General features: G+C 51.2%; 1 protein-coding gene across 4 annotated transcripts in view; it reads right to left on the bottom strand.

Annotated features, from left to right (window-relative positions):
• ABR (ABR activator of RhoGEF and GTPase) overlaps positions 1-12,642 on the bottom strand; it is a 179,176-nt gene that overhangs the window by 57,576 nt on the left and 108,958 nt on the right. For all 4 annotated transcript variants that reach the window (XM_001504257.7, XM_070226438.1, XM_023653177.2 and 1 more), the window contains 2 exons: positions 7,011-7,196; positions 1,488-1,595 (listed from right to left, as the gene is read on the bottom strand). In XM_001504257.7, the coding sequence (XP_001504307.4) occupies positions 1,488-1,595; positions 7,011-7,196 (294 nt within the window). The remainder of the gene's footprint in view (positions 1-1,487; positions 1,596-7,010; positions 7,197-12,642) is intronic.

Here is a 12,642-nt window from a genome sequence, read left to right as displayed (position 1 = left end):
TGGGGACGAGAGCAGGGGTTTCTCCTGACCACAGAGAACGGGCAGTCAGCCTGGCTAAGAGGAGACTCCCCCACACTCTGCACCATACATGACCCTGGGCACCTGGGCAGCCTTGGCAGGACCACTCTAACACAGATCAGGGGAATCCAGTTGGTTCCCAGGGAGGGCTGGGAGCCATGAGGGGAAGCACCATTTCTCCAGCTCGTGACTCCACGCAGAGGGACTTCCCCACTCCTCATTCCATCCTCCCAGGCAGAAGGTGACTCACCTGATCCCCAGGTTTGGGAGAAGAAACTGAGCTCAGCCCTCCTCTCTCTGCCCACAATAGATGTGTTTAATTGTGGAGGGGAAGTGTTAGCAAGCCCAATGTGGCTACAAATCCAAGTCCACATTTTTCCAATCTAGCCTTTACTAGTAATCAAACTGACATTTTCATTTCTGTCCGCCTAACTCTTGTGCTGCCTCTGGCTGATTCCAAAATTGGGTATAACCCATAACCCCAGTAGTTTCACAAAAACATCCTGCAGCTCATCAACTTTTCCAGCATCAGAGCCGAGATGGGAAAGCAAAGGGTCCAGGGGGGCCTATAAGACAGGACTTCCAAAACTGCAGACGGAGCCCCCATCCCCGGAACCAGAGGTTCTCTTGCCCTGAGCTTGGAGCTGATGCTGCGACTGCAAGGCCAGTGGCTTGGGGGTGTCACTGAGATCTTTCTGGCTAATAGGGCAAGCTGCGCTGTGCTCCTGAAGGATCCTAGAGCCCCTCGCTGCCACATCCTGGACAGAAGTGTCGATGGCAGACAATGCCACATCTTTGCCCTGCAGAGGAGCACAGAGGGAAGGTGTGCCTGCAGCAGCAGAGACAGGTGTATTCACAGCCCACGGGTCTAGGGCTTCTTCCCACATAAGCGATCCTTGTCCTCTCTCTGTTTGTGGGATTGCAAGGATCCTAAAAGACCACCTAGTCCAGACTTCCTCAAATCTTCCTGATCATAAAAATCACCTGGGAAGCTTGTTAAAAATACAGACCTCTGGGGCCCCCCCAAACCTTCTGAACGGAGGCTCCATGGAAGGTGCCTGCCAATCGGCATATTAAACAGTGCCTGGTGGTTATCGAGCAAGTTTGGGATGAGCTGGACAAATCCAGACACCTCACTCTACAGAAGAGGAAATAAGGCCAAGAGAAGGGAAGTGACTTGCTCAAGGTCACCACACTGTGGGAGAATACACCTTTTTCTTTTCTTTTTTGCCTCCCCTGTTCTGATACAGAATAACCTAAAAGAGAATAACAAAATCAAACAAACCGATTTTTTTATATTAAGAGGAAAACGTCAAGTGCAAAAAAGCAAATGTCAGGCTAAGTGTTACCCATCAGAAGAACTGTTTCCCTAACTGGCAAGCAGGGGAGGAGAGGCCCAAAGGCTGGAAGGCTCTGAGCAGCCCCCAAAGACCTGAGTTGTAGGGGTGGCTGTGCAGGGAGCTGCCCACCTCGGAGATCTTCTGGAATTGGTTGTTGGACTGGCTGCACTTCTCAGCTGTCTCCAGAGCGACTTTATAGTTATCCACAAACGCTTTGTACACACCAAGCTGGCTGGCCTGCAGGGAGAAGAGAGAAGGGGAGAGAGGAGGTCAGAAGTGGGATGGGGAGAGAGGATTAATGAATGGATGAAAGCTTAACCAGAGCACCTGGAGTTCCCTTAGCACTCAGAATCTCTAACTCAGCTCCAAAGGGCTAGCTGGGAACAGAGGCGAAAGGCAGGATGAACATACTACAGTATCCCTTTGAACTTGACAGTTTCCATGGAAACCCGGCTCAGCCAATAAGGTTAATAAGGGGGTACTGGTGGTTGGGGGGAGCAGAGCAGGGCCTTTGTTGGCATGCTAGAAATTCAACTCATCTTAGCGTTTGGCTTTATTTAGCATCATCAAGGTCTTGCAGGATTTGAAGCCCCTTAATGCCCCATAGCTCTTTCACATGCTGGAATTAGCTGGAGGAGGGAGAAACAGGGAGCAGTGTGGGCATGCGTGGCCTGCTCATGCCACCCTCCCCAAGTTGTGAGGCACAGCATTTAAAGACACAGTCCCCACCTCCCCTCAGCTTCTAGGTCCCTGTCCCCACCTCTTCAGCCTCCAAGGAGCCAGAGGCCCTGCCTCATTACATGCATGTCACTCTGAACCTAACACAAAGCTTTCCACGACTTATGACCACACAGAGGCTCGCCTCCCATGAGAGGCAGAACAGATGCCATCACCCCTTTCTGCAAAAGGGAAACCGAGGCTCATTAATTCAATCCCTCAAATAGTTATGGAAAGGCTTCTCTGGGCTGTGCATAGGCATTTCCTTTTAAGGGAGCAAAGGGTGGAAATTTAAATTAAAACCACAATGAGATACTATTTCACACCCATCAATCTAGCCAAAATTTAAAAGTCTAATGATCTCAAGGGTTGGCAAGAAAGTGGGGAAATAGGAACTTTTATAGACTGCTTGTGGGGATGTAAATTAGTACAATTATTTGGAGAGTAATTTGTCAATTACTAATAGAGTCGAAGACATTCACAGTTCAGCCTACTACCTAGCAAACCACTTCTACATACGAATTCTAGGGCTTTGCTGTCCAATGCAGGAGCCACTCGATACCTGTGGCTACCGAGCACCCGAAATCTGGCTAGTCCAAATTGAGATGCGCTGTGAGTGTAAAACACACCCTTGGGGCTGGCCCAGGGCGCAGTGGTTAAGTTGGCACGTTCCGCTTCAGTGGCTTGGGGTTCACAAGTTTGGATCCTGGGTGTGAACTTATGCACCGCTTGTCAAGCCATGCTGTGGTAGGCGTCCCACATATAAAGTAGAGGAAGATGGGCACGGATGTTAGCTCAGGGCCAGTCTTCCTCAGCAAAAAGAGGAGGATTGGTAGCAGATGTTACCTCAGGGCTAATCTTCCTCAAAAAATAAAATAAATAAATAAATAAAATACACCCTGGATTTCAAAGGCTCAGGATGTAAAAGAGAATGTAAGTAAATTATCACATTAATTTTTCAATATTGATTACATTTCAAAATGATAATATTTTAGGTGTATCGGGCTAAATAAAATATATTCTTAAAAGTAATGTCACCTGTTTATTTTTACTTTATCTTATTTCATTTTTATTTTTTAAAATGCGGCTACTAGAAAATTTAAATTGTCTATGTGGCTCACATTATATTTCTACTAGAGAGTGCTGCTCTGGACAAACTTGCATTTGAGTGCGCCCAAAGAAACGTGAGCAAGGGTATCCACTGCCTCGCTCTTCCTCTTGTGGAAAGACTGGAAACAAATGCTCACAAACAGAGGAAGCTGTACACGCACTGCAGTTAAAATGAATGAACTACATCTATGTGTAGCAATATAGACAAGTTTCAAAATGAATGCTGGTTGAATTGCAAAATATATAAAATATGATATATATATACACACTTATATTCATTTAAAAAGGGCATGCAATGCCATAAAAAGATATAGATATGTAGGAAAAACACAAACTACCGTTTAGAAGGCTACACAGCAAATTCATGCCACTACTAGCTTCTCAGCTGGGTGGGAGGGCAAGAGGAAAGGCGGAGGAGGGAGAAGCTTCATCTTCATCTGTCATGCTTTATTTTCTTAATTAAAAAGTTTTGCCGTGTATCTTCAGAGCTTAACATGTGTTAATTCTGGGCGGTCAGTACCCAGTTGTTTGCTACAGGACTCTAGATTTTCTGGTTTACGTTTTTTCAATGAAGTAGTAAGGAGTCTCAGCTGCTGCGGGACCTCCTCAGGGGCTCCCACCAAGGTGATGGAGAAAATGGGCCGCCCCCAAGCCCTACCCGGACCACTCTGCTTTCTGCAGAATCCTTGTGCTCCTCAAGGACCCAAAATGGTGGGGCAGAGGGTCTGGAGGCGCCCAGGGGAGAGACAGAGCCCCCCGAGGAAGCTGGCAGGTGGGGCCCAGGAAAGCCAGAGAGGAAAGTGAGAACTGGGATGCTTGTGGAGAAGCCAAGGCCAGAGCCATGTAGGTCTCAGCCCCAGACAGGCCAGATTTCTCAAAAAGAAAAACCTTAGGAGAGGGGCAGGAAGGGATGGAGTTTGTTTCCTTTTTCGGGGGAGTACTGGCCCATGGGTGTCCCAAGCTAGTGGAGATGTGCTGGACAGTCACTTCCTAAAGCAGAGTAAAAATCATTGCTATTCTTCTGCCAGGAATGTGCCCTTCTTGTCCCTCTTTCCCGCAAGAAGGATAAAGGCTGGGGACCTAGGCTGGAACACGATCTTCCCATCCCACTGCCAAAGGAGGTAGCAGGAGGGGAGCTAGAAGCAGGAGCCACCTGGGCAGAAAGTCACCAGCCATCGCAGGCCATCCACAATGCACCCTCGTCTGGAGGCCCCATGTACTGGCCTGCCAGGGTCATTAACTGGGAAGTGGAGGTTGCTTGGAAACAGGAGCCTGGCACTGGGGTGATCTCATAAAACAAATAGCAGAGATGCTAATTCTCTTCTCTGGTAAGGGATAATCAAATACCCCAAGACCAGCTGAAAATAAACTGCCTCCAGATGCCTGGCTGGCCCTGGATCCACCCAGGTGCCCCGTAGGCCTGCAGCCCCCCGGGGCTTCAGACATCAGTCCATGATGCTGGGGGAGGGAAGGCGAGTAGCATATTCATCAGAATAGGGAACCCTGGTGGCAGGAGGGTCCAAGTGATAAAGGTAACCCCAGAGACCTTCCACTATGCTCCAGGCCACTCACCCTCCCGCCCCTGGGTTTGCTCCCTTTTGCTCTCCTGAGGGCTGACGAGAGGCTGCCCCTCTAAGCCAATCAGCTCAGGCTCCTGGGACCAGGCAGGCCTGATAACTGGGGTTCACCACCCTGAACGGGGGCAAGCACTCTGGGTCTGCCAGAACCAGAAGCACGAAGATCCCTTACTGGAGGAAGGGAACTTCCTCTTCCTTCCTACTGGAGGAAGAGGCCTTCTGGACTGCCTCTTCCCTGTAATAATAATCATCATAATAACAGTAATGATGACAGCTAACTATTATTTACTAATTTACTATGTTCCAGGCCCTGTTCCAAGTACTTTTCAGGTATTAACTCACTTAGTCCTCCCAACGATCCAATGAGGTAAATACTATCATTATCCTCATTTTTACAGATGAGGAAGCTGAGTCACAGAGAGGTTGGATAAGTGGCCCAAAGTCACAAGTTTAATCCGTGGCAGAGCCGGGATTCAAACCCAGCTGTGACCTGGCTCTAGAAGCTATGCTTGTCTCCACAACACTGCTGGTGTCTCAGGACACAGACCTCAGGCCCTGTGACATCTCCCTCAATGCCATTCCAAGTTCTCCCTAGTCCCAGTGGTCAAGGTCATGATGTACTCATTCATTCATTCATTCATTCATTCATGTATTGAGCACTGAGCTGCTTCTTGGGGGGGGTGGTATCTAATGATGAAAAAAATACAGTCTGCCTTCCTGGAGCCTATGGTTTGGGGGAGACAGGCAGTTACAGTATTAACTGAGGGGACAAGCATAGGAGTTTTGTTCAAGGGTCTGGGAAGACGTCTCTGAGGAGGTCACTTCTAAGCTGGGAACTGACCAGGAGAAGCCAGACACAATGGGGAAGGGCATTTCGGGCAGCTAGAGCCTCCAGTACACAGAGGTCAAGAATACCAGAAGTATGAACTGAGAACAGAAAGTTCAAGTCAAGGGGCACAGAGGGTGAGGGAGGCAGCAGCCAGAGGCCAGGGGTGGGCAGAGGCCAGTACGTGAAGGGTCTCCTAAGCCATTCCTCAGAGTATGGCCTTTATCCAGTGGGCAAGAGGGAGCCCCTGAAGGGATTTAAGCAGGGCAGAAGGATGTTCTGGTCAGGAGTTTAGATAACTCTCCTGCAGCTATGTAGAAGTGGAAGGCAGAAGGGGAGGCAGGCCTGGGTGCAGGAGCCGGTCACGAGGCTACAGAAGTGGTTCAGGTGAGGGCACCAGAGCAAGTGGAGAGAAGCAGGTGGCTGAGAGCATTAAAAAGTGGACTCCAGGAGACATAGGGAGAGAGGGGTTGGGGGAGGGGAGGAGCCAAGGATGAGTCCAAGGAGTCACTGATGGATGAGGATGGGATGGTGGCAGTGCCCAGAGATGGAGGCAGGAAGAAGAGCAAAGAACTTCAGAGACAGAGAGTTCAGTTTTGAACATGCTGAACTTGAAGCCCTAGGAGTGTCCAACGAGAGTTTTCTCCAGTGTAAGAAAAGTAGAGACCTGTCCGTTCAACAGGCCCGCCAGTGCAGGAGGGGAAAAGAGAGGTGCAGCTCCCTGCCCCCCACCGTTCACACCCCAGAACAACGGCCGCTGACTCCAGGTCTCCTTGCTGCCCACTGGGCTGGCAGAAGTTATGGGGGGAGAAGCGGGTGGGGGGTCCCGTGGGTCTGACCTGGGGGTCCTCCAGGGAACACAGACAGAGAGCTGGGGAGAGGGGTCACGGAAGCCCTGAGAAGACCTCCACGATCCCTTCCCAACACGAAATCTGCACAGATTCTACCTTCTCATGTTTTTTCCCTCCCCGGCGATGGTGGTGGCGGGGGGCTGGGCTCTTTATGCTTTCTGCTCCGGGGTCCTCAGGCAAGGACCGTTAGCTGACACGGTCTCCCATCCGATGGTTTCATTTCAGAGGTGGTACAGAGGTGCAGGGAATGCCTGTCTGCTTGGCGCACGCCCCTCTGTCAGCTGAGTAACAGCAGACCTGAAGCCCAGCAGCGGAGCCTCTGCTCCAGCCCTGGAGCCCCCTTGGTGAGAAGCAACGCCCTGCCAGGAGCACCATGCACACGGCCTGTCTCCAGCAACCCTAGAAGCACTCGAGGGCTTCACTGGGGGAGTCTGGGAGTCGAGGCAAGGGGACTCAGAAACGACCCAGTCCTTCAAGGAGGTCAGGAGGGCTAGGACTCACCTGTCCTCTCCCAACACCACCAGCTCCATTGAAGCCCCGGAAAAGGCCCCTCCATCAACAGGAGACTCACCAGCTTCTGGAAGAGGTGGCCCATGGTGACCTGGCTGTCCCACTGCTGCACCTTGGGGCAGAGGTTGTCATAGAACTCCTTGTGGATCTCGTAGATGTCCTGGATCTTGTAGAAGATGGTCTCGATCTGTTGGATGGTGAGCACGGGCTGGGAGGTGGTGGCTGTGGCCTTCAGGGGTTTCATGGGCTGGGAGAGAGGAGGAAGACAGAGTGGAGGTGAGAGGTGAATAAGCCAGAGCGTCAGCAGGCCCAGGGCACTGATTAGCCCTCCCTGCTGCTCCAGTTCTGCCTGACAAGGCCACTGAGGGCAGGGAACCTGGAGCGTGGTTTATATCAAGCAGCTGCTGTGACAGGCCCCAACAAGCCATGAATTACTGCAAGCAGAGGGAACCTGATAGCCAGAGCCTGGTCCTGCAGCCCTGCCAGGCCCAAGCGGTGGTGCCAAGACACATTTCCTTCACCCTCCATCTCCCCTGCTGGGGTTCCCGGTCCCTGGCCTGTACTGGGCTTGCTTGTTGGTTTAACAGAATCCATGTCTTTCTTCCATAATGGCCTCATGCTCTGAGTCATGAGCTCCCTTGTCACACTTCAGTGGGAGGGAGGGTTGACTGGGAACTCGACTCTTCTGCTGTTTCCTTCCAAGAAATGATTCTAGGACTTGGGGGTAGAGTCTCGAAGAGACCCAAGACCAACCTCAGTTGCACTGATATCTCAAGTTCTCATCACTTAGTATAGAGAGAATGAGCAGGTGGCATACAGGCCACTGTCCTCCCTCCTATACCCATGGCAGACATTGCTAAGCAATCACAATGATCTTTCTCACTGACCCTGGTTGTAGTCTTAGGCTCTTTCTCAACGCCGAGGTTGACGTGCACGGTGAAACCTATCTGTCATCTCTGCTTGTCTACACCAAGATTGTCCAGGGCCTGCAGGTTGAGAGGATGATGTAACGACAGTAACTCAGGACCATCCCAGAACACTTGCTGGGAGCTGAAACCATCACCTTAATGCCCAACAGTAGGACTGTGGGAAAATGGGACTTGGGTGTATTTTCTTCACTGTGATTTTCTAAATCACTTACAATGAGTAAATCTTAATTTTATAATCATGAAAACAGCTATTAAAATTCATAGTTGAAACAAAAAGACTGATACTGAAAGATAGCTCCTCCTTGGTTGGCCTTCCCTCAGCCCCAAAGCCCCCAAAGATGTCCAGACTTTCCTCTAGGAGAAAGGCTCTGGAAACCTGCCACACAGAGGGGGCCTGGGAGGGGAGGGGACGTTTACCTGGAAGACAGAAGCCTGAGCAGACATGGCTGATGCTCTTCATCTAGCTGAAGGGCTGTGTGGAAAGAGGCCTTTGACTTAGTCTGGGTCCCTCTAGAGACCCAGGAGCAGCAGGAGATGTTATGGGGACAGGTGTGGACTCTCTAGAGCTGCCCCCCACTGTCCCATTGGATCAGATAGCGAGCTTTCCAACAAGAGAAGCATTCTAGCTGGACTGGAGGTGATGCCTACACTGAGGGAGACCAAAGTTATCACTGGCTCACTCTGAGCGATGACCACCAGCTCGAGCCAACCACAGCAGCCAACCTCCCAGCCAAGCTTCACCGCGTCCTCTCATATGCCTCACTCTGATGGTGGCAGAGCCCAAGTCTGTCCACAAGAGGAAGTCCCATCTACTCAAATACCCAGACTATGCTCTGACTTCTAGCTCCCTCATCCTCCCAGTTCTGAAAAGTCCAGACACCATGATAAAGGCAGGAAAAAGCAGAAGCTTTCCTTCTGACCCTCTCAGCACTGGAGCCAACTAACCCTAATGTCCAGCCAGCCCTTTGCTAGGGACGCAGGATGAGGTTAACCTGGCACAGGCCAGCAGTGTGGGTTTGAGTCCCAACTCTGCCACTTAATAGCTGTGAGCAAGTCACTTAGCATCTCCGGGTCTCAGACACCTCCTTTATAAAACCAGGATGACATTACCCTTTCAAGAACGCTGAGAGGAAGATCAAAAGGCATAATTTATACAAAGTATCTAGTATGTGTCTGGTACACAGAAAGCAATCTATAAATGTTAGCTGCTACTATTATTACCACTCACCCTAGAAATAATGGATCCAAGTGCCTAACATGAGACCAGCTGGGGGTATTCAGTGATTCACAACACACACCCAACCCCTACCTCCATGGAGCCCCCATCTAGTAGGGGAGACAGACAAACACACAATTACACACAAGTACAATGAAGGAAATAAGAAGGGGCCTCTGAGACAGGGTGGTGAGGACAGCTTCTCCAAGAAGGGAACATTCACCCTGAAATGGAAGCATAGGGGCAGAGGGGACAGTATTCCTGGTCATGAGGCAGGAATGGGCTCAGAGAGAGGGGGGAGCTGGAAGAAAGCCAGGGGCCTGAGTGCCTTGGGCAAGGGGAGGAGAGGAGCCTAGAGCAGGGCTGGAGGGTGGGCAGGAGCCAGATCCTGCAGGGAGAAAGGAATGTGGCTTTGCAGCCCATCCTCTGACCTGGCTCTTCCTGGAGGGATTTAAGAAGGAGAGTGATAGGGCTCCAATTTTCTTTTCAGGAGATTATTTTTATGACTCACACTCCTTGCTCTGGAGAACATTATAATCTATTTGGGTAAACTGGACCGACATGAATGAAATGATTTAGTGGACAAAGCAAGATAGGGTATTACCCAACTTGGACTGTAAATGCCAACCAAGTGGTCCCAAGATTGTGCTGGCACAGCTCAAAGGGCTTCACAGAGGAGGTGACAGGAACAGGTTGGGAAGATCTGAGCAGGTGGAGGGGTGGGGCCTGGGTAAGCATGCCAGGCAGGGAAACAGAAGGAGCCAGGAGAAAGGGAATATGATTCTCCCAACCCCAGGTGGGCAGCCACACTCAGCTCCATGGCTCCTCACACTCTGGAGGACACAGAGATGGCCTCAGGATCACTGTCCTAGTTTATCCTTGTTACCTCTCCCCAGGATCCAGTGGAGGAATAAGTCACCACAGAGTCCCAGAACCTCTAATCCCTGTCCCTGCCGTGGTGCAATCCCCACTGAGGGGGATAAAGGACACAGGGAGGGGACAGTCCTGGGAAGGCAAAGGGATGAGGATTTCTCAGAAGCTGCTGGGGAAGCACTCAACTGCCACCTACGCAAAGACAAGACACAACTGCCCTGCTTCCTCCTAACGTCCCACTCTGTCTACAAAAGGGGAAGAGATGGGCGCTCACCAGTGGTGGGTCACATGCACGGGGCCTGCACTCAGGCGTCACACGGTTCTCAGGACAAGGTTGGGGACCTTTGGTCTCAGCCCTGATTTCACTTGGGGGGAGGGGAAAGTGCAGGGTGCGTGCCCTTGGCTGGCCAGAGACCGGAGACTGTGGAAGCCTGCTACTTTTATCTGGTGAAGCCCCAAATAAAGGCCTCGCGTTGAGAGGGACAGAAAGCCAAAAGGCAAAGGCAGCCCAATACTGAGCTTTGATCCAGCACCGCTCTTCTGCCAAAGAGCCAGCACACCGGTCCCCCCTTCCCTCCTCCCAGAATCCTGTGGCAGAGGGCAAGGGCGCGAGTCTCCATTTTATCAGGGAGAAACTATTCTTAGAGGATCCCTGAGTGACCTCAGAGCCAACCCTGGCTCTGGATTTCCCATGCAGCGCTTCTCAGGGAAACAGGCCAGGCGGGTTGAACTCGCAGTGGGATTTCACACAGCCATTTGCCTGCTCTGTCTTCCAGCAACCTGCCTTTCGAAGCAGGGGAAAGAAACCTGCCCACTTCGTCCACCTCCTATCCCAGACGGCCTGGAGGCTGCTAACCTATGGCCTCGGTTACTCCTTCTCCGGGAACCCAGGAAAGAAGGCGTCCCTAACCTACTTGACAGATAAGCAACCTGAGAACTCCACAGCAAACGGCCAGAATGAGAGTCTAAGAGAAGAGGGCCAGTGCTGGTCCAGTGACGGGAGGTGCTGCAGGCCAGATGCAGTATCCAAGCTCATTTCCCACAGTCGGGGAGATGCAGAATATATCCATCTGGTTTGTCTCCCTTCTTCCACCCCCCACCTCGGCTCAGGCTCCCAGACCCACTTCACTTGTAATCTGAACCCATCAGGAACCTGGACGGTTCCAGAAGATTATCAAATCTTGCTGCAGCCAGCAACCCAGGGGACAGGAACAGAGGCTCCTGTGTGGTGTCCCTGTCTGTGCCCGTGTGTGTACACACGCCCAGCCGTTTGCGTATCAGGAAGTGTTAAGCTGAGGACAGTCAAACACGCAGAGCTGTGGGAATGGGGGTGGGGTGATGAGAAGGAGATATGGGAGTGAGAGGAGGAGGGAGCAGAGGAGAGATTTTCTTCTCGGAGCCCCTTTATCAGATCACCCCAAAGAGCAAGGGGCTTAGCTCTGCGGTAGCTGGGATGGGAGGGCCCCCACCTCAAGGAGGGGACAGGGATGGCTTGATTCCTGATCTTGAAGCTGTGGCTGTGGAGGGTCCTGCCCCCTCTTCCTGGGGCCCTCCCAGGCCTCCCAGCTAGTCCCCCCACCCCATCTCGCTCTTGCCTCTGTTCAGGAAAGAACCAATCAGGGGCCCAGGATGAACAAGCTGCAGGGAGAGGAGAGACTGGCCCTGGGTCACCTCAGGGCTGGGGACCCCAGCCTCACAGTTTTTGCCAGGCAAAGAAGGAGTGTCTTGGCTCCTAAATCTGTTTTCTTTACCCGGACAAACGGAAACTCAAATTAGGCCCAATGACAGGTGAGAATGCAAGTTGGAATCTAAGAGTGGCATGCTTCTGACGAGGACACGCGCCTCCCCTTCCTGCAGGGAAAGGGTGTGTCGACAGAAACAAACAGGCCCTAACCTGCATGCTCTCCCGGCATCGGAGAGAACAATCGTATCAGCTGGCACCGAGGCTCTGTTCTAAGAGCATCACACACAAACTCACTTAGTCCTCACAACTGCCCACGGAGACAGCACTAATAGCAGCACACCTGGCTTGCAGACAGAGAAATGAGGCACAAAGGGTCACTAATCTGCTGAAGGTCTAGAGCTGGTGAGCAGTCAAGTGGAGATTCAAAGTCTGGTTCCTTTGTTTGAACTCCTTGCAACTATGCCTCTTTCTAGTGAGGACGCCCCCTTCTTTTGGTACATCAATTCATACTTTACACGGCGTATGTCACATGCATCTGGTGAGTCACCCGGCTGCCCTTCCTTCAGCTAATATTTGAATGCCTAAGTACCTGGCATTGTACTAGTCCCCAAAAAGGATCACCTGATCTTCTCAACCCCATGAAGAAGAGAGGGAAAGCGATCGTATTATTCTCTTCAGAGGAGGAAACTGAGCTCAAGGAGGTTATGCATGGCTTGCCCAAAGCCAGTGGTTTTCAAACCCACAATGCATGTAAGAAATAATATGGCCCAGGATATACATATGTATGTATACACACAACAAACCAAAAGTTTCATGAAATAGTCCTGATTCTTACTATGTGTGATGCATGCTGATATTTTCTTTCTCATTTGTTTTAAAATGCTGGTTTAACCCACTACGCTGTTTTCACAGCCCACTAATGGGTTGAGATACACAGTTTGAAAAACAGGGCAATACATCTATTACTAATGGCAGAGTCAACTCTTGCCTT

Source organism: Equus caballus, chromosome 11, assembly GCF_041296265.1.
Source record: "Equus caballus isolate H_3958 breed thoroughbred chromosome 11, TB-T2T, whole genome shotgun sequence".
Classification (NCBI taxonomy): Eukaryota; Metazoa; Chordata; class Mammalia; order Perissodactyla; family Equidae; genus Equus; species Equus caballus.
This window is presented reverse-complemented; position numbering and strand designations above follow the sequence as displayed.